This window comes from Bufo gargarizans, chromosome 4 (assembly GCF_014858855.1).
Source record: "Bufo gargarizans isolate SCDJY-AF-19 chromosome 4, ASM1485885v1, whole genome shotgun sequence".
In the NCBI taxonomy this organism is placed as follows: domain Eukaryota; kingdom Metazoa; phylum Chordata; class Amphibia; order Anura; family Bufonidae; genus Bufo; species Bufo gargarizans.
In genome coordinates, this window is record NC_058083.1 from 61,032,113 (window position 1) to 61,052,185 (window position 20,073).

Sequence of the window (20,073 nt, forward strand, 5' to 3'; positions counted from 1 at the left end):
AATGTATCCTGGGGCCACAGCCAGCGAGGGCTGTATATATATATATCCTCTGTATACAGGGGCCGGTGTGACTCTATCCTGGGGCCACAGTCAGCGAGGGCTGTATATATATATATATATATATATATCCTCTGTATACAGGGGCCGGTGTAAATGTATCCTGGGGCCACAGCCAGCGAGGGCTGTATATATATATATATCCTCTGTATACAGGGGCCGGTGTGAATGTATCCTGGGGGCCACAGCCAGCGAAGGTTGTGTATATATATATATATCCTCTGTATACAGGGCCCGGTGTGATGTATCCTGGGGCCACAGCCAGCGAGGGCTGTATATATATATATATATATCCTCTGTATACAGGGGCTGGTGTGAATGTATCCTGGGGGCCACAGCCAGCGAAGGTTGAGTATATATATATCCTCTGTATACAGGGCCCTGTGTGATGTATCCTGGGGCCACAGCCAGCGAGGTCTGTATATATATATATCCTCTGTAGACAGGGGCCGGTGTGACTGTATCCTGGGGCCACAGCCAGCGAGGGCTGTATATATATATCCTCTGGAAACCGGGCCGGTATGAATGTATCCTAGGGCCACAGCCAGCGAGGGCTGTATATATATATATATATCCTCTGTATACAGGGGCCGGTGTGAATGTATCCTGGGGCCACAGGCAGCGAGGGCTGTATATATATATATATCCTCTGTATACGAGGCCGGTGTGACTGTATCCTGGGGCAACAGTCAGCGAGGGCTGTATATATATATATATCCTCTGTATACGGGGCCGGTGTGAATGTATCCTGGGGCAACAGCCAGCGAGGGCTGTATATATATATCCTCTGTATACGGGGCCGGTGTGAATGTATCCTGGGGCAACAGCCAGCGAGGGCTGTATATATATATATCCTCTGGAAACCGGGCCGGTATGAATGTATCCTAGGGCCACAGCCAGCGAGGGCTGTATATATATATATATATATCCTCTGTATACAGGGGCCGGTGTGAATGTATCCTGGGGCCACAGGCAGCGAGGGCTGTATATATATATATATCCTCTGTATACGAGGCCGGTGTGACTGTATCCTGGGGCAACAGTCAGCGAGGGCTGTATATATATATATATCCTCTGTATACGGGGCCGGTGGGAATGTATCCTGGGGCAACAGCCAGCGAGGGCTGTATATATATATATATCCTCTGTATACAGGGACCGGTGTGACTGTATCCTGGGGCCACAGCCAGCGAGGGCTGTATATATATATATCCTCTGTATACGGGGCCGGTGTGAATGTATCCTGGGGCAACAGCCAGCGAGGGCTGTATATATATATCCTCTGTATACGGGGCCGGTGTGAATGTATCCTGGGGCCACAGTCAGCGAGGGCTGTATATATATAACTCCTCTGTATACAGGGGCCGGTGTGACTGTATCCTGGGGCCACAGCCAGCGAGGACTGTATATATATATATCCTCTGTATACGAGGCCGGTGTGAATGTATCCTGGGGCCACAGTCAGCGAGGGCTGTATATATATATATATATATCCTCTGTATACAGGGGCCGGTGTGAGTGTATCCTGGGGCCACAGCCAGCGAGGGCTGTATATATATATATATATATATATATATATCCTCTGTATACAGGGGCCGATGTGAATGTATCCTGGGGCCACAGCCAGCGAGGGCTGTATATATATATATATATCCTCTGTATACAGGGGCCGGTGTGAATGTATCCTGGGGCCACAGCCAGCGAGGGCTGTATATATATATCCTCTGTATACAGGGGCCGGTGTGACTGTATCCTGGGGCCACAGTCAGCGAGGGCTGTATATATATATATATATATATCCTCTGTATACAGGGGCCGGTGTGAGTGTATCCTGGGGCCACAGCCAGCGAGGGCTGTATATATATATATATCCTCTGTATACAGGGGCCGGTGTGAATGTATCCTGGGGCCACAGCCAGCGAGGGCTGTATATATATATATCCTCTGTATACGGGGCCAGTGTGAATGTATCCTGGGGGCCACAGCCAGCGAGAGCTGTATATATATATCCTCTGTATACAGAGAACACACAGCAGTGACCGGGCAGAGATCAGCGCTGCACACCCACTTCCGGTGTCTCCGCTCAGAACCCGCCGTCTACCTGCTGCTCCAGCTGCACCGCCTCTGATAAAGCCTCGTACTGCTCAGCTCCGCCCCCTCATGTCACATGACTGCAGTGTCCTCCCAGGTCCTTCAGCACCACTTTTTTTTCTTCACTGCTCAGCTCCGCCCCCTTCATCACTGGTCACATGACATTGACGTCTATACAGGTCCTTTATCACTTTACATCTAAGCTCCGCCTCTTGATAAATCACGTGGTGACATCATCCCAGGTCTTTCAGTGACACTTCTTCTCTTCACTGCTGCTTATTTCCGGTGCTGTGTAGAGAAGCGCCCGGGATGGAGGCCTCCTTTACATCAGCAGGTGAGAGGCCCCGGTGTAGATGTAGTCGGGGCGGCAGTGCACCTGCTCCACCTGCAGGGGGCTCCACAGAAACTGATGGGGGTCCCAGCGGTCAGACCCCTCCCATATTATAGTCACCCGACCCCTGGGGATGGGGATAACCTGCTGCACCCGGAGCACCCCTTTAAGTCTTCTCTTTAACCCTTCAGGACCAGGAGGGTTTTTAGTTCCGCTGTAGCCGCACAGAGCGGACATTCTGCGGTTACTGTGGAGGAGACTGAGGAGCTGTCTGCCCGGGAGACGCCAAGCAGCCCTTTATTAGAGGGGTCCTCCGCTCAGCACAGTCCATTCATATCCCATCAGCGGGGTCCGGCTCTATCGCTATATACTACAGGAGGAGGGATGTGCCCTGTATACAGGAAATGTGTCCGGCTCTATCGGTATATACTACAGGAGGAGGGATGTGCCCTGTATACAGGAAATGTGTCCGGCTCTATCGGTATATACTACAGGAGGAGGGATGTGTCCTGTATACAGGAAATGTGTCCGGCTCTATCGGTATATACTACAGGAGGAGGGATGTGCCCCGTATACAGGAAATGTGTCCGGCTCTATCGGTATATACTACAGGAGGAGGGATGTGCCCTGTATACAGGAAATGTGTCCGGCTCTATCGGTATATACTACAGGAGGAGGGATGTGCCCTGTATACAGGAAATGTGTCCGGCTCTATCGGTATATACTACAGGAGGAGGGATGTGCCCTGTATACAGGAAATGTGTCCGGCTCTATCGGTATATACTACAGGAGGAGGGATGTGCCCTGTATACAGGAAATGTGTCCGGCTCTATCGGTATATACTACAGGAGGAGGGATGTGCCCTGTATACAGGAAATGTGTCCGGCTCTATCTGTATATACTACAGGAGGAGGGATGTGCCCTGTATACAAGAAATGTGTCCGGCTCTATCGCTATATACTACAGGAGGAGGGATGTGTCCTGTATACAGGAAATGTGTCCGGCTCTATCGGTATATACTACAGGAGGAGGGATGTGCCCTGTATACAGGAAATGTGTCCGGCTCTATCGGTATATACTACAGGAGGAGGGATGTGCCCTGTATACAGGAAATGTGTCCGGCTCTATCGGTATATACTACAGGAGGAGGGATGTGTCCGGCTCTATCGGTATATACTACAGGAGGAGGGATGTGCCCTGTATACAGGAAATGTGTCCGGCTCTATCGGTATATACTACAGGAGGAGGGATGTGCCCTGTATACAGGAAATGTGTCCGGCTCTATCGGTATATACTACAGGAGGAGGGATGTGCCCTGTATACAGGAAATGTGTCCGGCTCTATCTGTATATACTACAGGAGGAGGGATGTGCCCTGTATACAGGAAATGTTCCGGCTCTATCGGTATATACTACAGGAGGAGGGATGTGCCCTGTATACAGGAAATGTGTCCGGCTCTATCTGTATATACTACAGGAGGAGGGATGTGCCCTGTATACAGGAAATGTTCCGGCTCTATCGGTATATACTACAGGAGGAGGGATGTGCCCTGTATACAGGAAATGTGTCCGGCTCTATCGGTATATACTACAGGAGGAGGGATGTGCCCTGTATACAGGAAATGTGTCCGGCTCTATCGGTATATACTACAGGAGGAGGGATGTGCCCTGTATACAGGAAATGTGTCCGGCTCTATCGGTATATACTACAGGAGGAGGGATGTGCCCTGTATACAGGAAATGTGTCCGGCTCTATCGGTATATACTACAGGAGGAGGGATGTGCCCTGTATACAGGAAATGTGTCCGGCTCTATCGGTATATACTACAGGAGGAGGGATGTGCCCTGTATACAGGAAATGTGTCCGGCTCTATCTGTATATACTACAGGAGGAGGGATGTGCCCTGTATACAGGAAATGTGTCCGGCTCTATCTGTATATACTACAGGAGGAGGGATGTGCCCTGTATACAGGAAATGTGTCCGGCTCTATCGGTATATACTACAGGAGGAGGGATGTGTCCTGTATACAGGAAATGTGTCCGGCTCTATCTGTATATACTACAGGAGGAGGGATGTGCCCTGTATACAGGAAATGTGTCCGGCTCTATCGGTATATACTACAGGAGGGGGGATGTGCCCTGTATACAGGAAATGTGTCCGGCTCTATCGGTATATACTACAGGAGGAGGGATGTGCCCTGTATACAGGAAATGTGTCCGGCTCTATCGGTATATACTACAGGAGGAGGGATGTGCCCTGTATACAATGTGTCCGGCTCTATCGGTATATACTACAGGAGGAGGGATGTGCCCCGTATACAGGAAATGTGTCCGGCTCTATCTGTATATACTACAGGAGGAGGGATGTGCCCTGTATACAGGAAATGTGTCCGGCTCTATCGGTATATACTACAGGAGGAGGGATGTGTCCTGTATACAGGAAATGTGTCCGGCTCTATCGGTATATACTACAGGAGGAGGGATGTGCCCTGTATACAAGAAATGTGTCCGGCTCTATCGGTATATACTACAGGAGGAGGGATGTGCCCTGTATACAGGAAATGTGTCCGGCTCTATCGGTATATACTACAGGAGGAGGGATGTGCCCTGTATACAATGTGTCTGGGTCTGTCACCTTTTCTGAGGTTCGGTACGACTACGGCGATGTCTTTGATCTAATTTGATCTTATTTTAATCTTTTAAAAAAAACAATAAATCAATTATTTTTTGCATTGCTGTATTTACAGAACTCAAGGAGCGCTGAGTTTTTGTGGGGTGAACTGCAGGTTGTGTTATTTTTTTTTCTTATTTTTGGGTTGGTTCCATTTTAATCATGTGTGTGTATGGAGTTATTTTTTTTGTGTTTTATTTTTTTTTACGTTTTAACATTTTCTTTTTTTTCCCCTCTACAGCATTTATTGCTCAGGAAAATTATATTGTATTGAATTGTAAAGCTCTATACAAAGATTATTCTTTTTAATACTTTAGATATTTTAATCCTTTCGCTACCAGCGCCTTACATGTTCGGGGCTGGAGCGATAGGCAGACACGGCGCCCGCTCGAAATCGGGGAAGTCGCTGGGTAGCGTCATTTTTAGATGGTTTAAAAAAGCTAATTGATAACGAATGGAAGGATCCTGAAAAGAGGACAGGGATTTCTTACCTTTCTAAAAGGAAATACCCCTTTAAGGAACAAGATTCTATTCTATGTAAAAAATAAATAAAAAATAAAATCCTCGCTACCATTTGAAGATGTGCGTCTTTTAAGGGAGCCTATGGATAAGAAGTGCGAATCCAACCTTACAAAAATCCTAGGAGTCAAATGCTGCCATTTTAAGACCAGGAATTGCTGCAACTTATTCAGCCAGAACCCTGTCTCTCTGGTTGTCTCAATTGGAAGAGCATTGAACTTCGGGTTCTCCTAGAGAGGATCTTCTGGCATCTCTGCCGGTATTGAAGCAAGCCTCTAACTTTATTGCAGAGGCTTCAGCAGATGTGGTAAGGCTCTCGACACGATCGGCAGCATTATCTAATGCAGCCCGAAGAACGATCCGGCTATGATCATAGTCCGAGGATACTAAATCTAAAAGATAGGTTGTGTAGTATTCCATGTGAAGGTGACAGACTTTTTGGACCGGTGCTGGATGACATCTTGGAAAAAGCCTCCGACAGAAAAAAAAGGTATTTCCCATGGAATCCAGGTATTTCCCCCATAATACATAATAAACCTGTCCAGATGAAAAAAGAGACTACTCCACTTTGGCAACTTCCAAAAGGAAGAGGAAAAAGGCTTCCCTTTCAACCAGGATAAATCATCCAGACAACCAAATCCATGACGCCAGATGTCGGGTGGGAGGAAGACTAAAAAAAAATGTTGTTACCGCCTGGGAGACGATCGTTTCTCCCCATGGATTCTGTCTGTAATTCAGTCTGGATACAACATAGAATTCAATTCTCTTCCACCTGAAATAATCATGATAAACTCCAGCAAAACAGCAACTTTTGGAAACTCTGATTTTATTCCTGCTACAGAAGAACGTTCTGGTTCCGGTGCCGCCTTATCTAGAAGGGAAAGGCTTCTATTCCCCCGGTGTTCTTAGTGAAAAAACCAAGCGGAGCCCACAGGGCTATAATAAACTTAACGCATTTGAACAAGTTTTTACGTTACAAAAAGTTCAAGATGGAAACGATCAAGTCAACAATGAATTTAATAATGAAAGATATCTTCTTGGTGACGTTGGACCTGGTGGATGTGTATTGCCATGTCCCCATTTACGAGAATCCTCAAAAGTATCTAAGAATAGCTATCCATATGCAAGGTCGCCTTCATCATCTACAATTCCAGGCTCTTCCTTTTGGCCTTTCCTCAGCACCAAGAATATTCAGAAAGATCATAGTGGAGGTCTCGGGCCCTCTTTATCAACAAGGAATATTATGTATACCTTACCTAGACGACTTCCTTTTAGCAGCCAAGTCCGAATCGGAAAAAATAATCAGAGTAAAGGAAGGCTTGTAATCTTTGGGATGGATGATAAATATGGGGAAGTCAGAACTCTATCCAAGCAAACAAAAGATCTTTTTGGGAATCCAACTACAGGGTGGGCCATTTATATGGATACACCTTAATAAAATGGGAATGGTTGGTGATATTAACTTCCTGTTTGTGGCACATTAGTATATGTGAGGGGGGAAACTTTTCAAGATGGGTGGTGACCATGGCGGCCATTTTCAAGTTGGCCATTTTGAATCCAACTTTGTTTTTTCAATAGGAAGAGGGTCATGTGATACATCAAACTTATTGGGAATTTCACAAGAAAAACAATGGTGTGCTTGGTTTTAACGTAACTTTATTCTTTCATGAGTTATTTACAAGTTTCTGACCACTTATAAAACGTGTTCAATGTGCTGCCCATTGTGTTGGATTGTCAATGCAACCCTCTTCTCCCACTCTTCACACACTGATAGCAACACCGCAGGAGAAATGCTAGCACAGGCTTCCAGTATCCGTAGTTTCAGGTGCTGTACATCTCGTATCTTCACAGCATATGCTGAAACTACGGATACTGGAAGCCTGTGCCTTAGACTGGTCAAAAATCATTTTTGTTCAATCTCAGCGGTACATTTAAAAGGGGAACAGAACGTATTAGCAGACTTCCTAAGCCGACAACCCTTCAGAGAGGGAGAGTGGTCACTAAACAAGACAGTGTTCAATCAGATATGCGAGAGATGGGGAATTCCAGTGCTGGATCTTTTTGTGTCCAAGACCAACAAGAAAGTAGACCTCTTCAGTTCCCTAACTGATCGGGACAATCCTTTTCAAGGTGGATGCCTTCTCTGCTCCTTGGCCAAACCGCTTTTTCTCTGCATTCGCCCCCCCCCCCCCCAGTTGTTTCTCATTCCAAGGCTATTGACCAAGGTGGTGGAAGAAAACTACCATGTGATTCTAGTGGCCTGTTGCTGGCCTAAAATAGCCTGGTTTCCTTTCCTTCTCCAGTTGTCAAAGGGGAGGTATTGGAGTCTCTCTCAGATTCCAGATCTGCTACTGCAGGGTCCAGCAGTACACCCCAAATGTTCCGCATCTCAGACTATCAGCTTGGATTCTGAACGAACCATCTTGAAAAGTAGAGGCCTTTCTCTACTGTTATCGCTACTCCTCTCAAAAGTAGAAAGCCAGTGACCTCTAAAATCTATAACAGGACCTGGAAGGCTTTCCTTCAATTTTCAGCTTACTAGAGCCTCCGTTTGAATCTATCAGTGAAATTTCTCTAAAATTGCTTTGTTTGAAAACAGCCTTTTTAGTCGCGGTCACTATGGCCAGAAGAATTGGTGAAATCCAGGCCTTTTCTTGTAAATCCCCTTATCTAACTATTCTGGAATATAGGATTGTTTTAAAACGTGCCCCTTCTTTTCTACCAAAGGTATTTGTAACGGATCTCCTAGCACCCCGACCGGGTACCTCCGTTAATGGATGCTCCCAGTGCCTCCCGGGGACTCCAAGCACTCCGCTCGACACCGATACCACCACAGGAACCAGGAACAGCTCTTACAAGAGCTAGGAGTAATAGCCAGGGGAGTATACACGTATAGCAATCCCCACACACATGAGACGAGGCTCTATGTTGAATGTAAAAACAGCAACGCTTTATTGAGTGCTACCCGCCCATATTTATGCAGGTCCCCATCTGGTGGACACGCCCCTAGGGGACCAGATGAAAGACTGTGACACAGGACAGATATGTAGCAATTCAGGATACAGACACAACACATCCCCACACTGCATCATGGTTTCCCTTCTCTCTGTCCTGGAGACAACCGAGGAACAATCCAATTATCTCTCAGGACAAAGGGAAATCGCCAATACACATGTGGAGACAACAGGACAGACATCACCATTTAAACACACGATGGGACAATAGAAACACACCCAGCATATTCCTCCCCTCTGTCTATCCACTCAACTATCTCCCAAGCTGACAAGTTATACTTATTATAAATTGTTACAACTTTGTGAGTTTACATTGTACATACATATAACTTACATCAATTTTAACCAGTATAACTTGGGGACAAACCTATCCAAAATTCATTCGAATAGGTTCAGGAGTTTTTAAAAGTTAGTATGGGCCATAATCCTGGGGCAAGAGGCTGGTAAACAGCCCCCTCCAAAACCCAGTGGCGAGGTTGGTTTCGCCACAGTATTCTCTAAATTCCATTGCCAGCAGGAAGTTTCGCTACCATTCTTCTGCACTCCAGGGGGGTCTACAAAAGAATCTAGATTCCACAATCTAGATGTCCGGAGATGTGTTCTGCAATATCTTCAATCTACAGAGGCCTTTAGAAAGTCAGACCATTTGTGCAATTTCAGGGTCCTAATAAAGCAGCCAACAAAATAACGATTGCTCGTTGGATTAAAATGACTCCCCTTGGCCTATTTCTCCTAAAGGCGTCAGCATTCCCCTTGGACTGAAGGTCCATTCCACAAGAGCTGTGTCAACCATCTGGGCAGAAGGTGCTTCTGAGTCCTTAGACCAAATCTGTAGGGCAGCTACCTGGGCAAATCCTTTCACTTTTTTTCAAGCACTATAAGTTAGTTGTAATCTGCAACAGGGACTTATCTTTTGGGCGAAAGGTCCTTTCTGCAGTAGTCCTTCCGTAGAGAATGAATTTCTCTGGTAATCCTCCTTCTGGTGCCGTTGTGGAGGCATATGGAAAAGATGAACCGGCAATTGGATTTTCCATATAGCCTCCACAACGGTACCGGTAAATTCCCTCCTTTTTAATTTTTTTTGTTTGTTTGTTTGTTTTCCCCATATCAGATAGGGAAAAAAAAGTCTTTGTTTCCTCGGAATTGTATGATTTGTTTATAGCCTGTGTCCTAGGCTACTTACTGGAGGCGGTAAAGGGGAGGGGGCTTTTAAATTGTTGGTCTCCATGTTGTTTCCTGTCCCTGGAAGGCGGGATAACCTCCTGCTGGTGGTGATGTGGCGATATATGGAAAATCCAATTATCGGTAAGAGTAATCTTTTGTAGGCTCATATATGAGCTTCAAAATCATTAAAAAAAAAAAAACCTTAAATATATCAAAATATAAAAGTTTAAATCACCCCCCTTTCTGTATAATAAAAAAATAAATACCAAAAAATATAAACATCATGGGTATCACCGGCGAACAGCGTGATGGAAAACGGGGTCAAAATGGCCAATTTGATTTAGAAAAAAAATAAAGTACTGACCCAGAGAATGAAGGGCATGAATCAGTTTTGCTGCAAATGGAATGCTGTGGGAACAAAACCCGTAAAACGGTGGAGAAGTTGCATTTTTATATTTTTCCAATTCTACCTCATTTGGATTTTTTTTTTTTCCACTTCCCACTACATTGTATGCCATAACTAATGGTGGCATTAGAAAGTGCAACTTGAACCGCAAAAAATAAGCCCTCATACAGCTATTCGAACAGAAAAATAAAAAAGTTACGGCTCAAGGAAGATGGGGAAGGAGAATAAACGAAAAAACCTCCGATATTGAAGGGGTTAAGACCTTGTACGTGTGATCTTATTGCTCATAGACTGTAATAGAATACTATTGCAGTCTATGGGATTTTTACTGGCTGTCTATCAAGGCCCAAGGCTGTCATGGCAACATATTGGAGCCTCTTAATTTCTCACCTCTGTGTATCCACAGATGGATCCAGGAGGAGAAATCCCCCCGAGAGATGTCCTCGTCCTCTGTATTCCCAGGACTGTCCAGAGGAGAAGCTCCCAGAGAACCCTCAGGTAGATGGAGCTGAAGTCTCCCCAGAATCTGACCAGAAAGGGATTGAACCAAAGATTATTTTACATTTCTCTTCTTTAGGATGAAAATCTGATGGATATTAAGGCTGAGGTTAAAGATGAACCAGAAGAGGAGACGGATTTATGGGGCGATCAGCAGGGTAAGGAGGGGGGCTGTCATGGGTCACCTGGATACTACTCCCATCATCTCATCATTACATGTAATAATCTCTCCTGTCTCTGTGTGTTTCCTACAGATGGACTCATAGAAGGAAATCCCCCCGAGAGATGTCCCCGTCCACTGTATTCCCAGGACTGTCCAGAGGAGAAGCTCCCAGAGAACCATCAGGTAGATGGAGCTGAGCCCTATACACATCTATATAGGGGGGTCCTGCAGTCATAGAGGGGTCATAGATGGTGGGGGTCTCTTATGTGGATCTGTTAGATTTCCCACCTGTCTGCTGTATTGTCCTGAATTGTTACAGATGACAAATCAGGGGGAAGATCTGACTGATATTAAAGTGGAGGATGAAGAAGAGCGGATGATGGGCGATCCCCCGTGTAAGAGTGAGGTGGAGGAGGACATTCCAGTCCATGTGACTACAGGTATGGAATCATGAATGGAGGAAGGGAATTGGAAGGTTTCTTCAGGTGTTTTGCCGGACAAAACCTCAGGTTTGGATCCTCTTTATAGAGAGACTCTTTACTGCAGCTACACTTCAAATTAAGGTGAAAACTACAATTAAAATTACATTTTTATATTAATTTTATATATAAAACAGTAATAGTATACCCATATATGTACACAAATAGAAAACTTACATCACTGACTGATATAACCTCATCGGACAGACACATCGTCTGTGAAGCCCTTTTCAGCAGAAGCAGTCGGTCTTGATGGAGAGCGCCGTTTTCTACGCAAAGCGTCCTTCTGTAGATGGACTTTGACCAGTAGCTGAAAAGTTCCAGCTTTTATATAGTTTAACCAGTGATCTTCACCTCCTAGTGGAATGTCGCCAGCTCCTGCAGTCTGTAAGTCACTGCGTGTATGGTGTTTATCTGGTATTCCGGACCTTGGCGTGGCCACACTCGGATCGGCAATAAATCAGAATCCCGAGACACCCCTGGCAGACAACGGCTAAGACTCTCAGGTCCGTGTTCATTTACAGGTCATAATGATTCTATCTAATAAATGGGACAACACCTTGCAGAAACATTTCAGACAGGTCCTCCGTTCGCGCACAAACGATCAGACTTTGTAAGGTGAGGCTCCAGTAAAGTAGCACTCCGGGCAGTGACCCCTGTGTTATGTGCAGGAGCAGAGGGAGTTGTGACTGCAGATAGGACTTAGTTACCGGCTGCTGCTCTTCTCCTGGACATCCTGCACACCGCTCATACATTACGGTCGGAGTTCCCTCTCCTACTGCTTGGTTTGTACTGGTGACATTAGGAGCTAACAGATTAATGAGCGCTATAGTGCTGTAGCTCTTCTCCCCATTGTGTTTTTATTGTATTCCTGGTTGGCGAATGGGTGGCTGCTCGTCTGCCCCTGGGGCGGAGAGGTGGCTGCTCTTCTCCCCTTTGGTTCATTTCTTCTGTCCTTTTCTAGGGTGAGACTTGATGTCTTTTTGCTGCTATAAAGCTTTCTACCTGATGGTAATTAACAGAAGACACCCTGTTTGCTATGTTGCTCCCTTTCTGTCAGTTCTAGCTCTCTGTTCTTGATCGGCCTCTACCTTGTCCTTTGTCTGTTCGGCTTAGTGATGCTGGAGCCATTCTGGGTTTCTTCCCAGGAAATTCCGCAAATGCGCGGATCAGACTATAGGCATGGCGGCCATCTTTGTTTGGTCTCTGGTAGTTGTGGTATATATCCATGCTTATGCCTGGATCATTCTGTAGACATGGAGTCCATTGTTGTGTTCTCTGGTTTTGTAGATTTCCTGTACATGTGTCAGAGCTTGGCCCATGCACAGTTCAGATGTTGAGGTGGTGACAATCTTGATGGTCACTAGGGTTGCGGTGGTGTTGGCACAGAAGCCATCATCTGGTACATATATGGGAGCACTGGCATCCTTAGTGGTAATTAGGGATTAGCGAATTTCATATTTTAAAGTTCGTGTGGTATTTACTGAATTGCATTATGGATTCCGTTACCATGGATCATAACGCAATTACATGACAGAATGCCTCCTCCCTGTACCGATGCTTAGTATTAGCATACTGAGCAGAAAAACTACGGGGGAACACAATGGGGCGCAAGGAGCGATATTTAAAAAAATCGGGCAGGGTGGCAGCATCAGTGGGGGGTACCACGCAAGTAAAGGTATTTATCTCAATTAATAAAAAACCATGAAAGGTCCTCTTTAAAAAAAATATTAGGAGGCGGGGTCGGCCATGTTTAGACCTGCTATTGATGCCACCTGCACAGCTAGGTCCCTTTTCTGTGTGGATCAACCAGCTGGAATATCATTTAGCAGCTAGTACCCCCCAGGAAGAAATTATATCCTCTCTCCCGGTTTTAAAACTGGCTTCTAATTTTTTGGCAGACGCCTCCGAAGATTTGGTGAGGCTCCCGGCCAGGTCTACAGCTCTATCAAATGCTACCCGTAGAGCCATATGGTTAAGATCCTGGTCGGGGGATGCAGGCTCAAAAAGTCGCCTCTGTTCTATTCCCTGTGAGGGGGATAGACTCTTTGGGTCCGCATTGGACGATATTCTAGATAAAGCCTCGCACAAGAAAAAAGGGTTTCCCTCTCTATCCCGTTTTTTCCTGCAGATAAACAATTTTTGTTCCGAAACTAGGTTTAAGCAGACTCAAAACAAGAGTCTTCAGGTAGATGGCAATCCTCTAGAGGCCGGGGGAGGGGATTTATTCAATCCTGATTCCTCTTCTAAAAAGTCCCAATGATGCCAGAAGTCTGGTAGGGGTCAAGCTTTCAAAGTTTAGCCAAGCTTGGGATGCTATAGGAGCCTCCTCCTTGGTCTTAAAACTAATCGGGTCAGGTCACAAGATAGAGTTCCGTTCCTTGCCGCCAGTAAGATTCCTTACAAACAAGGTTTTTTTCAGATCTATTCAAACAGGAGGCTCTAGAGCCAGAAGTCTCTTCCCTGTTAGAAAAAAGTGTCATTGTAAAGGTTACGTTAGACCAACAGGGTCAAGGGGTTTACTCTCCCTTTTTCTGATTTAAAAAAACCAAGTGGGAAGTTCAGAACGATCTTTAATCTGAAATACCTAAATCACTTTATCATTTACAAAAAATTCAAAATGGAATCAATAAGATTCTGCGGATGCCTATTATCATGTACCCCTCTACTGCGAAAGTCAAAAATATCTCAGGTTCGTTGTCTACATAAAAGGAGAGCTCAGTCACTTCCAGTATCAGGATTTGCCCTTCGGCCTCTGCAGTGCGCCATGTCTTTTCACAAAGATTATGGCAGATGTAGTAGGTTACTTTCATCTTAATGGAATAATTGTGGTCCCCTATCTGGACAACCTTCTGATCGCAGCGGATTCCTATTCACGTCTTCTCGAGCATCTTAGGATTGTGAAAGAAACTCTTGGTTCTTTAGGGTGGGTCATCAACCAGGAGAAGTCAAGTCTAATTCCAAGCCAGCCGAAGTTATTTTGGGGGGCACTTCTGGACACCCACAATCTATCTTCCTTTTTGCCCTAAGAAAAACAAATCAACCTAGTAGCCCTGGTAAGAGTGCTCTGTTCCAAAAGGACAGCATCGATAAGAGAGATCATGCGCTTGTTGGGGCTTTTAACGTTGACAATATCCTCAGTGAATTGGGCTCAGGCCCACACCAGGATTCTGCATTCTTTTCTTCTTTCATCTTGGGACAAGACACAGAGTTCGTTAGAAAATAAAGTAAAAATTCCACTCCAAGTTAAAAAAAAATCGCTAAGTTGGTGGACGGTGCAGAAACGTCTACAAACGGGTGCAGTGGCGGCCGAAGGACCAAGTTACAGTGACCACTGACGCAAGGGTTGGGGAGCCCATGCTATGCAAGATACTGTCCAGGGGACATGGAGTCTCCAGATGTCTATAGCATCCTCAAATCTAAGGGAGTTAACAGCAGTTTTCCGGGCCTTCCTAAGCTTGAAACCAACTAACCAACACCACCATGTCAAGGTACTTTCGGACAATGCGACGACTGTAGCATTTTTTAATCATCAAGGGGGGACGAGGAGCAAGTTCTTGACGGCTGTCTCGAAAATGATATTTGAATGGGGAGAGGAGAACCCAAAGTCTATCTCGGCGGTTCATTTAAAAGGAGAAGAAAATATTTTAGCGGATTTTCTCAGCAAACTTTCAGAGAGGGGGTATAGTCTTTGAATCTTCAGACAAATCTCAGAGAGGTGGGGTCTTCCGGTCTTAGATCTGTTCACCTCGAGACAGAACAGGATGGTAAAAGATTTCTATTCCATCTGCCCCCAGGAGGATCCAAATCAAATAGATGCTCTCTCGTTAACATGGCACAAGGGCCTTCTCATTACGGACCGTGGCATGGAAGGGGTTAAACGGCTGACATCTGTGTGATGATGTCAGCCGCTTCAAGCAGAGTGTCAGCAATGTGCTGACACTCTGTTTTACAAGCTCGGCTATCCTAAAAATGAGAGGGAGGGCGGGTGGATGATCGCGCACCCGCACACCCCATGGACCTCCCCCACTGCACCAGCCGGCACATCACAAAGAGGGCTGCAGGGGGGGGGGGGGGTTAAACCATAAAAAAAGGCATTTTGAAGTTTCTGAAAACGCTGCAAACCGATTGATTTCAGCAGGCACCCAGTTCCAATCACTGCCCGCCGCGCGTCAGTGATCGGAAATACACAGGGCGTACCTGTACGCCCTGTGTCCTTAAGTACTGGGACATCAGGGCGTACAGGTACGCCCTGTGTCCCCAAGAGGTTAAGGCCACAGAATCTTTTGGAAAGTCTGACCATCTCCTTGTCCATTTTCAAGGGAAAAATAAGGGTCTAGGAGCCTCTAAAGCTTTAATAGCCTGGTGGATAAAACTGACCATCATCCTGTTATAAAGAAAATAAGGTTTCTCCTCCCTTGGGGGTTAAAGGCCCATTCCACGAGTGCTTTGTCCACCTCTTGGGCTGAAGGAGGGTATGCCTCTGTGGATCAGATATGTAAGGCAGTCAGATGGTCTAACCCCATGACCTTATTTAGGCATTATGAACTTGATGTTATGGCCAGCCAGGATCTGGTGTTTGGACGTAAAGTCCTCTCGGCTGAGGTCCCTCCCTAGAAAAATTTATACTCTGAAAATCTCCTATCAGTGCCTGTGTAGAGGCATTAGGGAAAGATGACAATTACTCTTACCGGTAATTTGATTTCCCGTAGCCTCCACATCAGCACTGGGTTTTTGGCAGGACAAGGCAGACAGACTGGTTTACTTAAGACCAAACAGAACTAGATCTGGAAGTGCAGGAACACAGGTAGGAAGGGTACACGACTGAACAACAAAAGGAACTTATGCAGGATAAACGCAGGAGAACTGGAGGAGCACTGGACTTCCACACACCTTTTATTGATCACCAGAGAACCAAAATCTCAAGGTTCCCATGTTGGGAGAGGGTGCCTTACATACCTAGGAAACTCAACCAAGGAAGGGAAGATTTCTCAAAAAATAAGTATATTTTTATTTTGCAAGCCGGTTCTAAAGCAGCAGTTGCATGTCATTGGGGTGAGATAGAAGGTCTTGGGGGTGGGGGAACTATACGCCAATATATATATACAGAAGGTCTCTGAAAATGTCAGTCAAGTACATCTTTAAAGAGGACCTTTCATCGGTCCAAACATTGTGAACTAAGTATCATGACCTATACAGCGGCGCCCAGGGATCTCACTGCACTTACTATTATCCCTGGGCGCTGCTCCGTTCTCCCGTTATGTCCTCCGGTATGTTCGGGGACTTTGTGAACTAAATATCATGACATATACAGTTAGAACACTTTGAATTCTTAGTGGAATAGACCCAACAAGGTGCTGGAACCTTTATTACTGATTCTGATCTATGACCTCACTCTGTCTGTTCCACTTCATCCTAAATAAGTCCCTAAAAATGAGATCTTATACAGACCTCATGGCATGTTATCTTGTTCCAGGTGGAGGACTGGTCACCACTCCTGATGTGTTCCCTTTAAAATAATGATTCTGAAGCATCTTTTCATAAAACTATGTTCCGTTCCTCTGTTATTGGAGGAAAGGAATACTGCTCATGAAGAAATATTACGGCACCTAACAAGTTAGGAAACCCTAAGATATATAGTGAATTTTGTGTACGGGTGTTATTTATCGCAGTAGCACTCATGCCCACTACTTGCTGGGCATTTTACAATTGTCTCGGCAACTTCACCACCCTGTGTGCAGGAGAGTCTCTTCATGCCCAATGTCAGATCAGGTGGGACAGTAACATTGGAGGGACCCTATAAAGTGATGCCCAAATTGCATTGATGGGCTGAATAAATTGGTAGAGGACAGTCCTGGTTACCAGACGAGCATCGAAACCGTATCAGATTTTTGAGTTGTATCAGGTCTGGGCTTCTGTAATAAAAGTGATCACTGAGTGTAGAGAAGAGTCCTGGACACTATCACTGATGCATGTTATAGAATGGAGACTATAAAGGAAGGACATCTTCCTGCAGGGTCCACTTCTGGATTTGGTAAAAAAAAATAAAAAAAAATATGGGGGTCATTTATGAAACTGGTGTAAAGCAACTGGCTTAGTTGCCCATAGCAACCAATCAGATTCCATCTTCATTGGAAAATGAAAGGAGGAATCTGTGATTGCTTTGGGCAACTAAGCCAGGTCTGCTTTACACCAGTTTGATAAATGACCCCTATGTGTGTTTGTAGAGTAATATGAATGTTATACATTTTTGTTTACTTTGTCTTTTCACAAATATCCATTTTTTATCCTTACAGAAAATCTCAGTAGGAACTCTGAAGAAAACTTCATGTTATCTCAGAACGATAAAGTAGAAGATGAAGATCTCATGCAGTGCTCGTCACAAGAAAACCTCATTGCTAGAAATGTACATTCTGGACTTCATAATACAGATCTGTCACATTATCCGGCTAAGTGTGAGGAACCTTCTCCTGACCAATCACAGATTGGTGCCACAAGTACAGATCAGAAAGAGGAAACAAGTTTTCAGTGCTGGGAATGTGGAAAACAGTTTCCATACCGCTCAGGTCTTCTTATGCACAGAAAAATTCACATAGAAGTGAAGCTGTATTCCTGTTCAGAATGTGGGAAACGTTTCGCAGACAAACCAAGGCTTGTTGCCCATGAAAAAATTCATTCAAGGGAGAAACCATATTCATGTTCAGAATGTGGGAAATGTTTTGCAAATAGATCACATCTTGTTACCCATGAGAGAACTCACACAGGAGAGAAGCCATATTCATGTTTAGAATGTGGGAAAAGTTATACAGATAAATCACAACTTGTTAACCATGAGAGAGTTCACACAGGAGAGAGGCCGTATTCATGTTCTTTATGTGGGAAACGTTTTAGACATAAAGCACAGCTTGGTTATCACGAGAGAAGTCACACAGGAGAAAAGCCATACAAATGTTCTGAATGTGAGAAATGTTTTCCTGATAAAGCACAACTTGCTCTCCATCAGAGAGTTCACACAGGAGAGAGGCCGTATTCATGTTCAGAATGTGGGAAATGCTTTACAGCAAAATCAGGTCTTTCTGCACATCAGAGAATTCACACAGGAGAAACTTCATACCCATGTCCTGAATGTGGAAAATGTTTTCGTCATAAAAAACAACTTACAAGCCATAACAGAATTCACACAGGAGAGGGACTGTATTCATGTTCAGAATGTGGGAAATGTTTCACAGAAAAATCACCTCTTGTTGTACATGAGAGAACTCACACAGGAGAGAAGCCATATTCATGTTTAAAATGTGGGAAATGTTTTGCTGTTAACGCAAGTCTTATTACACATAAGAAAACTGGGAAATGTGTTGCTACTAATTTGCAACTTTAGTCATATCAGAGTTCACACAGAAGAAAAGCAGTATTCGTGTCCAGAATGTGAGAAATGTTTCTTAAAAGGGGCAAATTGGGTTATACATGAGAAAAATCACAAAGGAGAGGGTTATTTATGTCCAGAATGTGGGAAATATTATTCAAGTAAATCAAATCTTGCTGGACATGTCAGAGTTCACACAGGAGAGAAACCATATTCATGTTCAGAATGTAAGCACTGTTTTATTTCTACAGCCAGTCGTATGCATCATCAGAAGAGTTACTGTACAGAAGCCGTTTTGATGTTCTTCATATCGAAAATGTTTTACCCACAAACCAAATTTAGAAAAATTCTCACACAGAAAATACTGTATTCTTGTATGGAATGTGGGAAATGTAATAAAAGCAAGAAATATGTTTAACCTATATTGACAGTATGTGACCATATGACACAGTGGAAAACGAAGGACTCCCTGCAGATTTTGTATTTTATTTTTAGAAACCTTTCACCATGAAAATGCAGTGTAGTCGCAGGACCATGTTCTAGAGCAGGAAGAGCTGAGCAGATTGATTTATATTTTTGTGGGAAAGATTCAATAAACCTTTTTATTTCATTCGTGTACATTCCTATCGGTGATTGACAGCCTTCCCTCCATGACTGTGTATACCGAGATAGCTGTCAATCACTGATAGGACCATCTCCTGGACTTCAAACCCCAGAATAAGCAGGAATATGTGTAAATTACAAGTTTTACTGAATCTTTCTACAAAACTATATATCAATCAGTTCAGCTCGTCCTGCTCTGCAGCTTGACACCTTCAGCTAAAACACCAAGTTCAATGTGACAGGCTACTTTTAACGCGTCAACTAGTGTTGAGCGAACTTGTGTTTTTAAGTTCGGTGTCTAAAGTTCGGGTTATCGAAGAATCGCGTTATGGATTCCGCTACCACAGACCACAATGGCATTCGGAATCCATATCGGGTTTCTTCGATAACCCGACGTTGAACTTAAACCACAAGTTCGCTCAACACTAGTGTCGACACATCAATAGTTTTTCTTAAGGCTAGTTTCACACTAGGGTTCAGAGATCTGTCAAGGATCAACCTGCAGATTTCTCTGGAACCGGCATTGCCGGACGCTGCCTGAATGCCAGTCAGTCCCATTAACCATAATGTGGATCAGTGGAGATCCAGCCACAACCCGGCAAATATGAAGAGAATTGAAACAACTGTGCGCAGTGGTATTTGTCCGGCAGATTCTGGGTATATCTGCCACCTTGTGGTTGGACCTCCGCTGGTCCCCATTATAGTTAATGGGAA

The 20,073-nt window shown here is 44.7% G+C and overlaps 1 protein-coding gene across 1 annotated transcript in view; it reads left to right on the top strand.

Moving 5' to 3' along the window:
* The window catches only part of LOC122935205 (zinc finger protein 585A-like), a 53,773-nt gene extending 34,604 nt beyond the window's left edge, over positions 1-19,169 (top strand). The window contains exons 3-4 of the mRNA XM_044290969.1: positions 11,303-11,354; positions 17,690-19,169. Of these exons, the coding sequence (XP_044146904.1) occupies positions 11,303-11,354; positions 17,690-18,771 (1,134 nt within the window). The 3' untranslated portion in view covers positions 18,772-19,169. The remainder of the gene's footprint in view (positions 1-11,302; positions 11,355-17,689) is intronic.
* Positions 19,170-20,073: the final 904 nt, after the last annotated feature.